The 18,016-nt window shown below is 44.8% G+C and overlaps 1 protein-coding gene across 2 annotated transcripts in view; it reads left to right on the top strand.

Moving 5' to 3' along the window:
• Nucleotides 1-18,016, top strand: part of ITPR2 (inositol 1,4,5-trisphosphate receptor type 2) — a 536,947-nt gene that overhangs the window by 199,338 nt on the left and 319,593 nt on the right. For both annotated transcript variants that reach the window (XM_051850872.2, XM_051850873.2), the window contains 2 exons: nt 12,872-13,065; nt 16,358-16,487. In XM_051850872.2, the coding sequence (XP_051706832.1) occupies nt 12,872-13,065; nt 16,358-16,487 (324 nt within the window). The remainder of the gene's footprint in view (nt 1-12,871; nt 13,066-16,357; nt 16,488-18,016) is intronic.

Genomic DNA, 18,016 nt, shown 5'->3' with positions numbered 1-18,016 from the left:
GTATTATTGTGTATTATTGTAGCTTAACCAGATTTTAGAGCATTGGCATAGAAAGAAGTCGTAGAAGTAAGTCATCTATACAACGTATTAACTTCAGTTCCTCATACCACACCCGTTACAAGTGATCATCTAGGATTCTGATCACCTGGAGTGACCATCATTTTATTTATTTAATTAATTTCTTTAAAAGAGATAGAGAGATCACTCCCATCTGTACTCCCAAGTTCCAGCAGCAGCAGGGACTGGACCTGGCTGAAGCTCAGAGTCAGGAACTCAATCTGGGTATCCCATGTAAATAGCAGAAATCCAATTTTTTAAAAAATATTATTTATTTATTGACTTGAGAGGTAGAAACACAGAGGATGAGACAGAGAGAAAAGGCTTCTATCCACTGGTTCACCCCTCAAATGGCAGCACCAGCTGGAACTGGGCCAGTCTGAAACCAGGAGCCAGAAACTTCTTCTTTTTTTTTTTTTTTTGACAGGCAGAGTGGACAGTGAGAGAGAGAGACAGAGAGAAAGGTCTTCCTTTGCCGTTGGCTCACCTTCCAATGGCCGCCCTGGCTGGCGCGCTGTGGCCGGCGCACCGCGCTGATGCGATGGCAGGAGCCAGGTACTTCTCCTGGTCTCCCATGGGGTGCAGGGCCCAAGCACTTGGGCCATCCTCCACTGCACTCCCGGGCCATAGCAGAGAGCTGGCCTGGAAGAGGGGCAACCGGGACAGAATCCGGCAGCCTGACTGGGACTAGAACCTGGTGTGCCGGCACCACAAGGCGGAGAATTAGCCTAGTGAGCTGCGGTGCTGGCAAGAGCCAGAAACTTCTTCCAGGTCTCCCACATGGCTGAAGGGCCCAAGTACCTGGGTCGTCTTCCACTGCCTTTTTTTTTTTTTTTGGACAGGCAGAGTTAGACAGTGAGAGAGAGAGACAGAGTGAAAGGTTTTCCTTCCGTTGGTTCACCTCCCAAATGGCTGCTACGGCCGGCTTGCTGTGCTGATCCGAAGCCAGGAGCCGGGTGCTTCCTCCTGGTCTCCCATGCAGGTGCAGGGCCCAAGGACTTGGGCCATCCTCCACTGCACTCCTGGGCCACAGCAGAGAGCTGGACTGGAAGTGGAGCAAGCGGGACAGAATCCGGTGCCCCAACCGGGACTAGAACCCGCAGTGCCGCTGCCGGAGGTGGAGGATTAGCCTAGTGAGCTGCGGTACCGGCCTCTTCCACTGCATTCTTGGGCCATAGCAGCAAGCTGTATTGGAAGAGGAGCAACGGGGACACAAACTGGCCCCTTATGGGATGCCAGCACTGCAGGTGGAGGCTAAAGCTAGCACACCACAGTACTGGCCCCAGGAATGCAGTCATTACTTGAATGCATGAATAATAGGAAGATGGATTGGAGAACAGAGCTGGGACCTCTTTTTTTTTTTTTTTTAAGGCAGAGGCAGGGAGATAGAAAGATGGAGAGGGGGAGGGGAAGAGAGAGATGGAGAGAGAAAAAGAAAGAGAGAGAAAGATCTTTTATTTGCTGATTCACTCCCCAAATGGCTGCCAATGCCCATAGCTGGGCTGATCAGGAGTCAGAAGCCTGGAGCTTCTTCCCAGTCTCCTACATGCATGCAGGAACCCAAGCACTTGGGTCATCGTCCATTGCTTTCCCAGGCCATTAGCAGGTCGCTGGATTGGAAGTGGAACAGCTGGGTCTTGAACCAGCGCCCATGTGGTGATGGTGTTTCTACCCCCTATGCCACAGCGCTGACCCAGAGCTGGGACTTGCACAAGGCATTCACATATAGGATCTGGTGTTCCAAGCTATAGTTGAGCTGTTACGCCAACATCTACTCCTGAAATGACCAAGATTTTATTACTGAAAATGGTGGGTCTTTCTTGTTTCCCAGAGCTCTGATTGTTAGGTCTCTATTGTTATTAGTTCCATTATTATTAGGTCTCTATTGTTCTAAATATAACCTCCCATGAGGAACCTTGCTCCTGCTGCTGGGAACCACAGAGAAATTCCACGTCACTTGCACGCTGCCTGCCTTCTGTGTCTGAAAATGGCTACCCCATGACCTCAGCATGTCCTCCTCTCTGTGTCATCTCTGCAGCCCCTTCAACACGCCTGTTGGGATTCAAATCTGCTTTTTCATCGGTTTGACCAAAACAGAGGCACAGACTGAGCACTTTACTTTGGTAATGCAGTTTAGGTGAAAATGAATGTTTCCTTAACACTGACATAATATTGATTCCTGCTGAATCTGAACTCAACTACAATTCTAATTCGTGCTCCTTTACATCACATTTTCCCTGTCATATACTTGGATCGGTTTTATTTGGACCCAAGTGCAGCACTTCATAAATTTTGATTTCACCTTCTTGCATTTAAAGAATTAATTTTCAATATATTCCTGTAGTTACTTACTAGATCACTGGAATAGTAGTCACTTACTGTGTTACTGTTTTTCCCTTGTTTCATGTTGTCTTTGCATCTCAGAAATGTGCTATTTCTGACTTTACCCAAGTCACTTAAAAAACATAGTAGCCAGGGCTGGCGTTGTAGCCTAACAGGTTAAGCCGCTGCATGTAATGCTGGCATCACATATGGTCGCAGGTTGAGTCCCGGCTACTCCACTTTTGTTTCAGCTCCATGCTAATGCACCTGGGAAAAAGAAGATGGCCTGGCCCGGTGCCGTGGCTCACTAGGCTAATCCTCCGCCTGCGGCGCCAGTACTCTGGGTTCTAGTCCCTGTTGAGGCACTGGATTCTGTCCTGGTTGCTCCTCTTCCAGTCCAGCTCTCTGCTGTGGCCTGGGAAGGCAGTGGAGGATGGCCCAGGTGCTTAGGCCCTGCACCCGCATGGGATACCAGGAGAAGCACCTGGCTCTTGGCTTTGGATCGGCGCAGCGCACTGGCTGTACCGGCCATTTGGAGGGTAAACAAATGGAAGGAAGACCTTCCTCTCTCTCATTCTCTCTCTTACTGTCTAACTTTGCCTGTCAAAATAAAAAAATAAAATAAAATAAAGAAGATGGCCCAAGGGAATGGGCTGTCGCATCCCTGTGGGAGACCCAGAGGAAGCTCTGGAATCTTGGCTTTGGCCTGGTCTACCCTTGACTGTTGCTACCATTTGGGGAGTGAACCAGTTGATGGAAGATCTCTGTCTCTTTTCTTCTTTCTCTCTCTCTCTCTCTCTCTCTCTCTCTGACTCTGCCTTTCAAATAAATAAAATAAATCTTTAAAAAAATACATAGTAGCCCCCCCATCAATGGTATCACTTTTGATAGTCAACTGCACTCTGAAGATATTAAATGAAAAGTTTCAGAAATAAGCAATTCATATGTTTTAAATAGCTTTTATTATAGCTCATTGTTACAACTGTTCTGCTTTATTATTAATCTGTTATAAATTAAACTTTAATTTATGTGCTTACTTTATAAATTAAACCTCATTATAGGTATGCATGTTAGGAAGAAGATGTAGTTTATATGGGGTCATTCCTATCCATAGCTTCAGTCATCCAGTGGAAGTCTTGGAACGTTTCTGCTGTGGACAAGTGGGGATTACTGTGTTGATCTGGTTAAAGCTAGAACAAAGCAGCAAAGACTACGAGGCTCTTCTGCACTTTAACTATGATTTATTAACTAATACTCTTGGTCTGTAATCACTTAACTAAATCTTCATTCCTATAAAAATCTGCATTAGTCAATGTATGTGTCTGTGGTATGAGAAATCAAGAGAGGTTACTTTTGGTGGGCAGTGGGGAGAGGGAGGAGGAGAGGAGAACTGGGGAGCTTCACTGTGAAAGGACATAGAGGAGCCTCCTGGGGTAGTGGAAATGGTCTGTGTCTGTCTGACAAGTGGGTTATAGGGCTGTATGCCTTTGTGAATACCTCTCAAATCTTGCATTCCAATCTGTGTGTTTCATTGTCATTGAGTTCCATCTCAGTGGTAAAAACAGCATGTAAATCCATTTATTACTGTTTACAAACTGTTAAGAATTGAAGATCAATTTTGTAAATGAAAATCATGAGATATGCAATATTGAAATGACTTTGTTGGTGTCTGGCTGTGATGAAATCCAACATAACATGCAGAACTCAACCGTCATTTTCTATCTATTGCTTTTCCAGTTTATCCTTTGACTAACACTTCTGTAGTATGTAGGAGGGGAAATAGTGTTCTCCTGAGTCATCAACTTGATATTAAAAGAAAGATGGATGATAACATTATTGTATTTTGGTTACATTGTTGGTCTTTTTGTTTTGTTCTACTTCTAAACCCTTGGAAGCTTGGTATTTAGTGAGTGTCTGTTTGGAATGAAGAAAATTAGATGTCATTTATGTGCTTAGTCCATTTAGCGGTCGTTATACCTCATTATTCAAAGGGCATATCCCGGTAGGGGTGACACTTTGTGTCAGATTTTGCTGTTTGCTAAGAGATTATGAACTATGATTATAGCATAGAACCACAGATTTGTCACTGGGGTGGTGACCACTGTAATGGACATAATTCAGTGGAAAAGAGTTGTTTTTCAGAGATGTAGTTAAGGGATGCACTTGTTCTTTACTTCTCACTTTAAAGTAGACTCTTAGAATTATATAGTGCTTCTTATTCTTTGCTGCATTCTTACACATATTGTGTCATTTTATTTTTGCAAGAAACTGCAATGTATTTTATTAGGACTAAGACTCTGAATATAGGACAGTGATGTGAAGTGACAAAAATACACGTCTCTAATTTAGATGCTTCACTTTATTGAAAGTCTAGTTCAAATTGTTTGTTTTCAAAGGTACTAGCATTTATTCTCCTTACCTTCAAGTACTTTTCCCAATTAAAAAGTATTTTCAGGGGCCGGCGCTGTGGCACAGCGGGTTAAGGCGCCGGCCTGAGGCGCCGGCATCCCATATGGGAGCTGGTTCTAGTCCCAGCTGCTCCTCTTCCCATCCGGCTCTCTGATATGGTCTGGGAAAGCAGTGGAGGATGTCCCGAGTCCTTGGGCCCCTGCACCCACGTGGGAGAATCGGAAGAAGCTCCTGGCTCCTGGCTTCGGATTGGCGCAGCTCTGGCTATTGCAGCCATCTGAGGAGTGAACCATCGGGTGAAAGACCTCTCTCTCTCTCTCTCTCTCTGCCTCTTTGTGTAACTCTGTCTTTCAAATAAATAAAATAAATCTTTAAAAAATTTTTTCAAAGTAGCTTTGTGTACTCCAGGCCACACTATTACCGTCTCATCTACTTTGTACTCATTCATAACTCTTTACTATCTCTTTTTATGTTACCAAACCGTATTCTCAATTCTTCTATTCCATCTCTACACTTGGATGTTCCTTGCCTGGAGCCAGAGGAACATCACATGCTTCATGAAGACTTTCTGAGTGAGGGATGCCTGTAAAATCAATGTGTGTAATAGATGCCACATACCACTAGTAGTGTGTGGCCCATCCTATGTAATAATACCCTGGTTGGGTAGGATGACTTGAAAATAAAGTGTGTGAACAAATTCATTACCTGCTTAATAGCAGTGTTTTACTGGGAAACTTTTTCTTGTAGTTGCATTTGATGGGCTTTCTGAGTAGTTCTACTTTGGATTCTTTGGAAACTTGTAAGGTCTGCTCAGGAAGCAACATGATGTGAGGGAAAAGATACACGTTGCCCGCACGTGGTGGGATAGACTCTGTTCTGTATCAGCTGAGGGGAAGACATGTAGCTTGTGGCCTAGCAAAATTTATGGAATGTGTTATACTCTTGACAAAGGCAGCTTCCATTACTTCCCGTATCTCATTGATAACTGATTTTATAACTTTTTCTTTTATTAAATATTTGGGTAGTATGTGATTATACTTGACTTTTGAGAGTAAATTAAAAGTGTTTAAAAAGCAAAAGCTCAAGTTGATAAAATATGGAGAATTTTTAATATAATGAGTTTCAGTATTTTGGAGAAGCCTTATAGGAAACGATTATTCTCATTCTTCATTTTTAAATATCATCCTTATTTTTCAAGACTGATTTGATAAACCTACATTAAATGACTACTGTGTGTCAAGCACCATTCAAGATGTTGGAAAACAACAGTAAACCAGGCTGCATCCCTGTCTTCGTGGAACTTGGCCTTGCTGTTGGTGGGGAGAGGGAATATGATAAACATGTAAATAAATGTGTGGTATGAGGTGAGGTAGTGATAATGGCAAGAACTGGAGCATGAAGCAGGTACATGAATCTCAATTTATGACCATCCTTCCTTAGAGAGAGTAGCCAGGCGAGATCTACCCAAGAAGGTGACATCGCATCGCAGTTCAGAAAGCAGTGAGGGAGCAAGCCAGTTGATCATATTAGCGAGACACCTGCAGGCAGATGTACAGCAAATTCTCTGTGTTTCCAGCAAGTGTAAAAAAACCTGTATGAACCAGATATCTGCTTCTTCAAAATATTGTGATGTAACCTGGAATGGGGTGTCGATTGTCTCACTGTCTTCTCAGTGTGTCTTGATCTTCCATTGAATCTTGGTTGGTACCATATAAACTAACACTCTGTTGGAATCACTAGCTTCGTTAAGGCTTGGATCTCATGTTAATGCTTTTCTGCATTTAGAAAGTCCTCTTATATACTAAATCCTGAGGTTAGTGTTCTGGTGAGACTGCTGCTTGTAAAGTCAGAACCCCGCATTGCAGTACTGGCTGCTCTGCTTCCGATCCAGCTCCCTGCTAACGTGCATGGAAAGAGTGACCCAAGGACTTGAACCCCTGTTACCCATGTGGAAAACCAGGATGGAGTTCCTCGCTCTTGGCTTGAGCCTGGCCCATCCTTGCCTATTGCAGCTGTCTGGGGAGTGAACCAGTGAGTGGAAGAAATCTCTCTGTCTCTCCTGTTTATGTTGCTGTGGTGTTCAGATAAACAGACAGAGAAACCCCTCAGCCACTGGGAGGAAGCACTGTTCCAGGGAATAATTGAATAGAAAACGGCTCTCATTCTAGGGAGCGTGGGTGTTTTCTACAAGCAGAGGCTCGGGAGGAGCTGCTGAGCTGAGATGGGAGAGGGGAAGATTTCCTGAGTCATGGCTTCCGGGTTTACATCATTCTGTCTCAAGTGAATTATTCCCACAGCAGATGTACTTATTCACATCCAACTATAAAAATGTTTCAGGGAAAATAAGAATGGCTTTTGGATTATCCATTTTTGACTTCTTTTATTATAAAACAACTGGACAACTTTAATGGTCACAGAACAATTAAATTTGATGTGAACAGTTTGCAAAGAACTTGTCTAATCAGATCTGCCTCTTATCTCTTGGAAGTGCTGAGAAAGTTTTAGAAATGTCTATCTGAAATCTAAGCAATAGGAAAACTCAAATGGTCAGTTCTGTTCTTGTGTGTTCATGAGAGAAAAATGTTTGTAATAGAGAAAATGGATAGAGAAGACTTGAAGTAAAAATAAAATGCCAGAGGACTTAAAGTAAATTTCAGTCAAGATTCTGTTACATCTCGTATCCTTTCTATATATCCACATGGCTGTCAATGGCTGTTGAGCCCAATAGTGATTCCCACACTGGAATGACTTGAATAAAGCAAAATAAAATTTTGATCAACATGGCTTCCATATTATATAAATTCGTCATTGCTTTTCACTTCTAAAAGTAAAACTTGTGAATAGGTATAGGCCCGTTGGAACAACCAAAGAAACAAAGCTGTGTATTCCCAAGCCATTCTCAGTCTGCATTTGTTATATCCATATTGCTTTTGGTTTTTTGGAGGAAATTGCGATTAGTGAATATATCTGTGCACTCATGTTGGGAAAGAACTTGACCAGTCCCTCTGCTTTTCTCTGTATGCAATTCCTGCCTTCTTACTCTTGACTTAACAAAGATGACTCCCATTTTTTCCGGTTTTCTCAGTGGACGTTTTACATAAATTCAGAGTATAGCTGCTCTGTTCATGTAAGTGACTCAGAAAAGCTGTATTCCTAGGAACTGGATTGTCCAGAGAACTGGTATTACAATACAGCAGCCTTTTGCCTTGGGACTTTTTCCTCACTGTTAACTAATATGGCTGAGAAGAGAAATAGTAGGATTTCTTCTTTAGCAGTGTCGACCTAGCTAGCAGTCTAGAATGAGAAATTGTTCTGTGAAAAAATGAAGCCTGGAAGCCATGCGTGTCTGTGATTTATGTAGTGTTTGAGTTTTGTTTTTCAAGCTGCAATAGTTGACAATTTAAATACTTCTCATCACCACCAAGCAAATCCAGAAAATATAGCATCTTCTAATTTGAGACCTCTCTGTCGGCCATACATGGAAATATCAGGAGCGTTAGTGGTGACCACGTGCCACAGGCATCCAAGGATGTGGTACCACTGGAATGAACCCTCCCGTTCCATTGACAACATGTGTTGTATATTAATGTGTTTCCGGCCTCTGGCTCTTAATGTCTTGGTGACAGGATCTATATTTGGGGGGAAGAAATGTCTGGGCTAACTTTCTGTGTAATAGTCATTTGGATCAAGTGATTATTTTCCATGCAAATCTAAATAAGATGCAGACACTGTGGGTGCCAAGAATTTCTGTGTGAATCCAGAGTGAGAATAACAGAGGGGCCTGTTCTGTGTTAGTGGTGAGAAAGCATCTCTTGGAGGCTCACCCATACATACGCCAAATCAAGTCTCACATAAATGTGCAGGTCAGACGTTGACAACTCAAAGCCATTGCCAACACCAGCTGTGTACCCCTCCATCCATGTAGCCAGCAGTGGGCGATGGGGTGGGGCAGGGTGGGATTTGAAATGTTCAGCTGTGATTGTTCGAGGATCACAGACAGTGCAGCACTGGGCCTCGAGCTGCTTCTGTTAAAAATGAGCAGACTGTCACAATTCTTTTCACCCCAGCTTTGTCCAAACTTAGGAATTACCTTTATGTATTTTTATTCCTCCTTTTTTTTGTTATGCAAGAAACAATGTAATAAAAGGTACTAGACTTACCGAATGAAAGTTGAAGTTTTTGGAGGGACTTGAAATGTGTCATTTTAGCCAAAATGCTTGGTTTTTGCCTACTCTAAAGTAGATTGGTGTAACCCTCCCCTCTTTTCCACGCACTGACTTTGGATTTGGATTTGGTGGTCAGTTTGCAGAGACCTTCTACGTTGTTTCTCCATGCGGACACCAGTAGGTCCCCAGTAGCTTGGCGGCCTTTGTGACCTGGACTCCCCAGATTGTCTGGGTCATCTTTCAGATATCCTTTTTTTCTTTCTCTTTGCCTTTCAGTCCTGTAGGGAGTCCCACAGTTTCTGTTCTTTGCTCAGAGCTGAGAGCTTTATCCTATCTCATCTTATTTCTGTTTCCCTTTCTCTGAGTTTACGCCCTGACATACTTGGGGAAAGGAAAATTCTTTGCCAGCTTCTTTGGCCTTGGCTTGAGGCAAAACCCCTTGAACACCCAGGAAGCAAAGGCCACTGTGTGGGAGGGAAAGGAGATAGTGGTTCTCTAGAATCCTTAGTTGCTTGTTGTAGGATCTTAGAAGTGAGAGTCAGTGGTCAGGCTAGAGCATGAAGGTTGTAGCAGTATCAGGGGACACATCCACCCTATGTAAGGGGCTGGCGCCTGCTGTGAACCGTGTCAATTCATGGGTGGGCACACGGTGAAAACTAAATTCAGGAGACACACACAGAGGAGAATGACTCCTCAGTGAGGAAGGTCCCAGTTGTCATTAACTTGCTTTTGTAATTACTTCACACAGAATGCTTTGTTTACATTAAAAAAAAGATTTATTTATTTTTTTAAATGCAGAGCAAGAGAAAGAGAGAGAGAGCTTCCATCCTCTAGCTTCTCTCCAAGTGCCCACAACAGCCAGGTCTGGGTCAGGCTAAAGCCAGGAGCCAGCAACTCCATCTGGGTTTCCCACATGGGTGTCAGGGACCCAAGTACTTGAGCTGATCATCTGCTGCCTCCCAGGATACGCATCAGCAGGCGGCTGGATTCAAAGCAGAGTAGCCGGGGATGCTAGCGGCTTGACTGCCTGTGCCATAGTGTCCACCCCAGAAATTGCCTTCTGTGAATTCCGAGTCCTGGTTCTCCACGCAGGTTCACTCGGGGAATGGCAGATGTACTGGCTGATGCATGCTTCTTTGCCATGAGACTTTCCGTATTTCATAAAATAATATTGTCTTAACTGTTTGTTTTCTTGTAATGTTTGTATCCCCACTTGCAACCGACTCTCTTACGGGTGAATTTCTTTTGCTTTGCTGCAAACAATAGACCTGTTGGTGTGATGTTGGTAGGACCTGCCGTGTTACAGAAGGACTGGATTTGGGTGTGAGGGCTACCAACAGTTGAACCTCAGTGCCTCCTTTTTTTTTTTTTTTTTTTTGACAGGCAGAGTGGATAGTGAGAGAGAGAGAGAGACAGAGAGAAAGGTCTTCCTTTTGCCGTTGGTTCACCCTCCAATGGCCGCCATGGCTGGTGCGCTGCGGCCTGCGCACCGCGCTGATCCGAAGGCAGGAGCCAGGTGCTTCTCCTGGTCTCCCATGGGGTGCAGGGCTCAAGGACTTTGGCCATCCTCCACTGCACTCCTGGGCCACAGCAGAGAGCTGGCCTGGAAGAGGAGCAACCGGGAAAGAATCCGGCACCCCGACCGGGACTAGAACCCGGTGTGCCGGCGCCGCTAGGTGGAGGATTAGCCTAGTGAGCCGCGGCGCCGGCCATTTTTTTTTTAAAACCACTGTATTTTATTCATATATATATATATACATACATATACATATATCTGTATCAATCTAGAGACAAGGGAGTGGATTAAGTACAAGACAAAATTCTGCCTCATCAATATGCAGTGCTTTGGGGTTTAACTGTAATCTTTCCTTTCCAGAGACTCTGTGTCTACAGTCTCTAAGGATGTCAGTTGTGAGGCAAGTCCCTCTGAGCAAATGGAGCAGGATTTTCTTAGGATCAGAGTAAACCTTTGACTTGTCTCACATTCCTTTTCTGTCCATCCATGGCAATGAAAGGGTCATGGGAGTAGACAGTGGATCTCTCCTTTGGAAGTAGTGTGAAATACAGAATACTTCAAACATCTGTAGAAAATGTGAATTATGACACTATGCATGGAATTCAAATTTTTTCAACAACATGAATGTATCACTTAATTCTATATTCCATTAACTTTTTGAAATAACTTCACCCAGTGAAATGACTGTTAGGTGGCTTTGGGGCAAAACTTGTAGATTTTTATCGTATTTACTCCTTTGAGGTAATATAATATATACTAAGATCTTGGTTGTGAGGATCAAAATGGAGGTATCATTCCCTTCATCTTCTTTCCAGTATTTTTCTTCCTTGCATGGAGCAAATACTGGGATGTGCTGAAGAACCATAAGGAAGGAAAATGTTGAGAAATTCTGGGAAGTTGGAATAGTGATTCTTCCCACCATTCCCGCCCTCCCACCCATACTTCCACCCCATCACTTCCTCCCTCTCCCATTTCCAGTCCCATTCTCCTCCAAGACCCAGTTTCTTTTTTTTATTTTTTTAATTTTTTTTATTTTTTTTTTTATTTTTATTTTTTTGACAGGCAGAGTGGACAGTGAGAAAGAGAGAGAGAGAGAAAGGTCTTCCTTTGCCGTTGGTTCACCCTCCAATGGCCACCGCGGCCAGTGCGCTGCAGCCGGTGCACCGCGCTGATCTGAAGGCAGGAGCCAGGTGCTTCTCCTGGTCTCCCATGGGGTGCAGGGCCCAAGCACTTGGGCCATCCTCCACTGCACTCCTGGGCCATAGCAGAGAGCTGGCCTGGAAGAGAGGCAACCGGGACAGAATCCAGCGCCCCGACCGGGACTAGAACCCGGTGTGCCGGCGCCGCTAGGCGGAGGATTAGCCTGTTGAGCCGCAGCGCCGGCCTAGACCCAGTTTCAGTTAACTTTATACACAGCAGACCAACTTTATACTAAGTAAAGAGTTCAACAATTTGCACGGAAAAAAAAAAAATTGTTCAACAGTCAAGACAAAGGCTGTTCATAGTCATTGCATCTCGAAGTTAATTTCATTTTTTTGAGAAACTTAACTTTAAAGAAACACCAGAGAATGATACATTTTGTTTGAGCATTTAATACATTAAAAAAAAAGTAAGTCCTTGAGAACAAATTTTATCATTAATTAATGAAGCACCTAAGAAAACAAGCAATGGAATTGTACACTAAGGCATAACTAAAACTTAAGAGACATAAGAATATCCTCCACTTAATATACTAAACCAAGTAAATCTTTGAGAAGAAGTTTTACTGTTAACTCTCATAATACAACTCTGAGGACAGAGGACCTGGGTGGGAAATTAGTAGTGCCTCCTTCAAAGCATTTTCTGACAACAGTGAACTTCCTTTTCTTTTCTTTCTTTCTTTTTCTTTTCTTTTCTTTTTTTTTTTTTTTAATTTTTTGACAGAGAGACAGAGAGAAAAGTCTTCCTTTGCCGTTGGTTCACCCTCCAGTGGCTGCCACGGCCAGCACGCTGCAGCCGGCGCACCGCGCTGATCCGAAGGCAGGAGCCAGGTGCTTCTCCTGGTCTCCCATGCGGGTGCAGGGCTCAAGGACTTGGGTCATCCTCCACTGCACTCCTGGGCCATAGCAGAGAGCTGGCCTGGAAGAGGGGCAACCGGGACGGAATCCGGCGCCCTGACCAGGACTAGAACCTGGGGTGCCGACGCCACAGGCGGAGGTTTAGCCTATTGAGCAGTGGCACCGGCCAACTTCCTTTTCTAAAATCTGCCACCTGAAGGTGCCTGCCGAATCTTGATCAGAGCCACACTGCTGCTCTTCTTCCCCGTCTTTCCCAGTCTTCCCACCTTGATTGTGGACTGATTATGGCCAGCCATGCATCTCCAGAGGTTATGTGTGTTGACCAGGGGCCTCTTCTCGTGCAGGGAACAACGTCATGAGAACTATCCACGGGGTGGGAGAGATGATGACGCAGATGGTGCTCAGCAGGGGCTCCATCTTCCCCATGAGTGTGCCCGACACGCAGCCCAGCGTCCACCCCAGCAAGCAGGCAAGCCCCACCGAACAGGAGGACGTGACCGTGATGGACACCAAGCTCAAGATCATTGAGATTCTACAGGTGGGTTGTGCGGTAGCCACCAAGTGATGCAGGTGCCATGTGCTTTCCTGTGCTGCCCGAAACCATTCTCTAAATATTCTGAAAGGCTGTTTACTGGTCTGCTTTTATTTTTTTTAATGACAAGCCTGGTAAGAAATCCTATACGCTGTTTTACATATTAATCACATTTTTCATGCCTGTTAGATGTACTAATGATGGTATCTCACAGTTGCATTGCATTTTGAGGTTGATAGAATAGCCTCCATATATATATTTTTTTCATTTAGTACTGACTTTAATTTAAGAAAGATTTCAGAACAGGCAGAGTTAACAATTGATTTCGAATTCCTATTTTTAATTGAATGAGACAGATGGTTCCATTTATCCGAACAAAAATTTATTTATTATCAATAAAAATTATTAATCATTGCTTTTAGTATTTTATGTGACTGTCTCTGTGTTTTTGTTTCAAAATCTAAGAATAATTTTTTTTAACTTCCATTTAATAAATATAAATTTCCAACGTATAGTTTATGGATTACAATGGCTTCCCCCCTCCCATAACTTCCCTCCTACTCGCACCCCTCCCATTTCCCACTCCCTCTCCCATTCCAAGAGTAATTTTTTTTAGTTAACCTGGTCTGTACCTAATTATGAATTTAAGGGAGAAAAATTATTTCATGCCCACTGATTTATTGAATAAACTCCCCATTACTGTGGATGTGAATTCCTAACACTTTTAAAATAAAGCAGTTTTATACATCTGTAGCATATTTTTCCAGATTTGGAGAATGGAGCTTGGCATTTTGAAGGCTTTGTTAGGATTCTGGATGTAGCTTACTAAGTCTTGCATCATAATTTACTGTAGACTGAGCTACCAGAAATGGGTTAGTAGTCCTGGAAGGGTGTGTGTATTTTTCACTTCAAGTAAGTAAATTTATAGTCATAAAACATTTCACAGTTCCTCTAGAAATTCCAAAGGCTGAATCTTGAGAAATACTGGCAGGCTACCCAGCACTGGTTTCATGACCATGAGAAGTCGGTGGTCCGAGAGAGGTAGAGATCACCTGAGCTGGGGCCCTGATGAGCCCAGCTTAGCATCCTGCCCGTCAGGGACGGCCCCTCAGGTGCAGAGAGGGAGCATTGAAACGCACGGTCTCCGACAGCTGGAAAGGGACACGCTGGGGGCCCTCTGGCACAGCATCAGGGCCGGATTTGTTTCCGCTGCCTCTTTTGGGCATTTTCTGTTTTCTCCTTGAACGTCGTGTCTGCTCCGACAGTCACTGCCTGTGTCTGGGTCAGTCTCACTGCCCTGGAGTCTGCTGTTGACGGTGCTGCCTTCTTGGAATGTGTGCCCCTGAATTTCTCTGTAGCCACGCTCCTTGGCAGGGTTTCTGCTTTCCATCAGGGCTTCCGTCTCAAGGCCTTCTCCTGCCCATCATTTTGTGCATTTCTTCTACAGAGACTCTCGCTCTCTCTTTCTCCACCCTCCCCTGCTGTCTCTGTATCTGTCTCTCTCCATCTTCTGTCTCTCGCCCCTGTATCTCTGTGTCTCTCTCTCTCAAACTCTCTCTCCTCCTTCTCCCTGTTTCTCTACCCTTGTTTTGTTCTTCTCTTTCTTCATTTTCTTCTACCTTCCATTTGTATTTCGTAATTATCTATGTTTGTAAATGAAAATTTTAATTTTGGTTACACTTATGAGCTACAAATCAGTGAGTACTCATTTTCCAGTGAAAATAAATAAATATCTCATAACCTCATGTTTTGTTCATTTGATTTTTTAAAAAATGCCTTCTTTGACAGCACCCAGAGTCCTGTTTCTCCACCTCTATTCTGGGCTCCCAAATCGTGGGCCCTGTCCTACTCCCCTTTTCCTGTAATTTGGCTCCTGGTTTGAAAGTCAGCCAGTGTGGGCGTGGCTCTCACCGCACAATAATGAAGGAGTTTCTTTGCAGTCCAGGGGAAAGCTCTTGCAGAGGCAGGACTTGGGTCCTGGATGCTTTTTTTTATGCCTGTGGGGCCTTCCTCATCTGGTTTTGCAAGTGTTTGGTGAATTGATTTGAATGTGGCTGATGTGGGGTGTACCTTGTCCTTACAAGGAGCATAAAAGTCTAGCAAAGGTGAGAGGATTTGGACTGGAACCAGTGAGGGCTGCATTTAAAAGGAACTTAAAGTGGATCTTGGGTGGTATCTTGAAAACTGGGAAGATTGTTCTAGGGCAGGTGGGTGCTCTGGGACACTGCGAGGAAGCAGGGCAGCAAGTGCAGGTTTCCTGGTGCTGTTGGAGCAGAGAAGTCAGAGAGATGAAGAGGGGCAGGGCAGGTGGCGGGAGGGAGGATATGATGACCAGACAGCGAGATAAGGTTAGATGGGTGCCCGCATGGCGCATTTTCCAAATAAGGCTCATTCGTACCATGCGGACACGGTCACTGCTTTGCTGGGACAGCGATCAGAGCACTGACTTATCTCGGATAAGTGGATGGGAGGCCACCATGTGAGACCAGGTCCCTAATCCACAGCACGTCTGGGCTTTGTCCTGTCTAGTCTCTCCTGTGTTTACACCCCTTGATTTAGCACCCTATGACCTCCTGACTATTAACTGTGCTGCGTTTTGTTTTTCCAACTCAGCTTCTTGAGGCCTATGAGTTTCTGGCACCTGCATTCCCTGTGTTGGGTGCCACTGGTGGGAACCTTTTTGAGGTCCTTGTTTCTGCTGCTGCGTTCATTGATGAGGATTGTGACAAGAGCACAGACTCAAGGAAACACAGACAGCAGTGTGGAGAATTCATGGTCTATGGGTGTTGCTGTTTCAGTCGTCCCTTTGTAGCTACCTCCAGGACCGATTGTGGTACCCCTGGCATCAGCACTGCTCTAGCTGATGTCTGGGCCATTCTGCGCAAGGATGGGGACCACACCCCCTGCATTTTCCCAGGACCAGGGGCGGTTCTGTAAAGTGCCCAGTGAAATGACATCATCATTTACCTCTTCATCCAGTCCTGCACAGTACTGCCACCTGGACTGTTCCGAGAGCACCCCGTGTGTGTGTGTGTGTGTGTGTGTGTGTGTGTGTATGTGTGTATGGGAGGGGCAGTTCAGCTTTTTCTGTGTTTCTAGAAAGTGACATTGGCACCTGGAAATGCATCCCTTTTCTCAGTCTTAAAACAGGCAAGATATAGTTGAAGTGTTAAGAGTTTACAAATGAGATGTCTAGCTAGTTCCTGGGATAGCTGTGGTTCTTGGTCCTGTGCCAGACTTCGTGATTAAACACCGTGCTAGTGAGCGGGCCATCATGCCGGGTTTATATTTCTTGTAGTTCATCCTGAGCGTCAGACTGGACTACAGGATCTCCTACATGCTGTCTATCTATAAGAAGGAGTTTGGCGAGAACAGCGAGAACGCAGAGGTGTCTGCCACTGGCTCTCCGGAGACCTTGCTGCCGTCAGGTGACTATAGCCACCCTTTGCGTTTCATTTTTCTGAGACCTTGAAAGTGGCTTTCATGCTTTTTAAAACATAATCATCTGAGGGAACTTCAAAGAGCTCATGGAAAATGGATGAAAGATTATTTTGTTGCATAAACTTTGAGGTCCATGTATCATTTTTTCATAACACATGTTTTTCCATGAACTTTCAGTAGAGCTCTCGTGTCTCTATGAGACAAAATGTAGACATACTCTGTACTAATGACGTGCAGGAGCTGAGACAAAGCTATGAGAACGTCTCTGGCATGGCGTGAGCTGGTTTTGGTTGGGTGCTAAGTCCTGTGAGAATCTGCACAACTCTGAGGCAGGCGTAGTTTGTTGTGCCACTTTCCAGATGAGAAGACCAAGGCGAGAGGGCTTCAGTTACCTGCTGGCGGTCACAGAGGTCGTGGGACTGATTGCCTCTGAGGTCACTGCAGCTGCGGAGCCTGAGCTGTCCTGGTGAAACTCTAGGCAGAGTTTCCAGCCTCGATTTGCACTGTGAACGCAGCTGTCAGAGGGGAGGAGTTAGCAGGAATCCCATATCCTGATTCGGCAGTAAAGATGTGGCAGTCCCCAGAGGCCAGGATGTGCTGGCTGCTTCTGTGTTTCTTTTTACTTTGCGTGATTATAAAGTGGAGCCATTCTGCCTCTGAGTGTGGGACTGTAACAACAGAAGAGGGTGAAAATGATCAAACATTTTTGTGACTACAGAAAGGATCTCATGAAAATGAGGAAATATGAAAACACCATTTTTCTGGATATGTCAAGTCAGTCCTGCCAGACTGGAAACTCCGTCTTGTTAAAGACATAGCCAATTACCGGAATTCTTTTTCTGAGGCCAGAGTTTGTACAGCCAGACACTTGTAACCCCGGAACAGTGCTACAACTCTCCTTTGTCCGTGAAATATTCAGGCATCACAAGTGTACAGTTACATGGGTGCCAGACCTCGGGTGCCTCTGTCTCTGTCCCAGTCAGCACGGGCATCCCAAAGGCATCATCACTGTGCCTCTGCAGAAGGAGCCTGGCTCACCGAAGTGAGAAGCCCTTTCTGGCACATTCGAACAGCGTTGTTTGCTGCCTTCCAGAAGCGTAGAACCCCAAAGGTTGCTTCCAGGAAAGATGTGGCAGAACCAGAGAATCTCACTGGCAATCACGCTGACAGTAGCAGAACAATTCCTGTCCTGGAAGCCGGGCTTCTGGGAACCTGAGCTCTACGTCTGTGAAGTACCAGAGGGATGGTGTGGGGCACCCCTGCAAACCCCTGCCCTCCGACCTGGCCCCCTTCTCCTTCCCGGTGTGAGTCTGTGAGGGACGCCTGGCTGGGGAGAGTGGCTTTTCCCCTTTCATAGCCTGCTCTGTTTCCTCTCTCTGCTTTGGAGATGTGAAGTGAGTGGTGTGTTTATCATTCAGATGTGTCATCTTCAGAAAGGTCTCTTCAGAATGTTGAAAGAGGGGCATGGGAGGAAGTGTCATTGGTTTACTGAGAAAATAACAACCTGTCCCCCAAG

The sequence above is a fragment of the Oryctolagus cuniculus genome, chromosome 9, assembly GCF_964237555.1.
Source record: "Oryctolagus cuniculus chromosome 9, mOryCun1.1, whole genome shotgun sequence".
In the NCBI taxonomy this organism is placed as follows: Eukaryota; Metazoa; Chordata; class Mammalia; order Lagomorpha; family Leporidae; genus Oryctolagus; species Oryctolagus cuniculus.
This window is presented reverse-complemented; position numbering and strand designations above follow the sequence as displayed.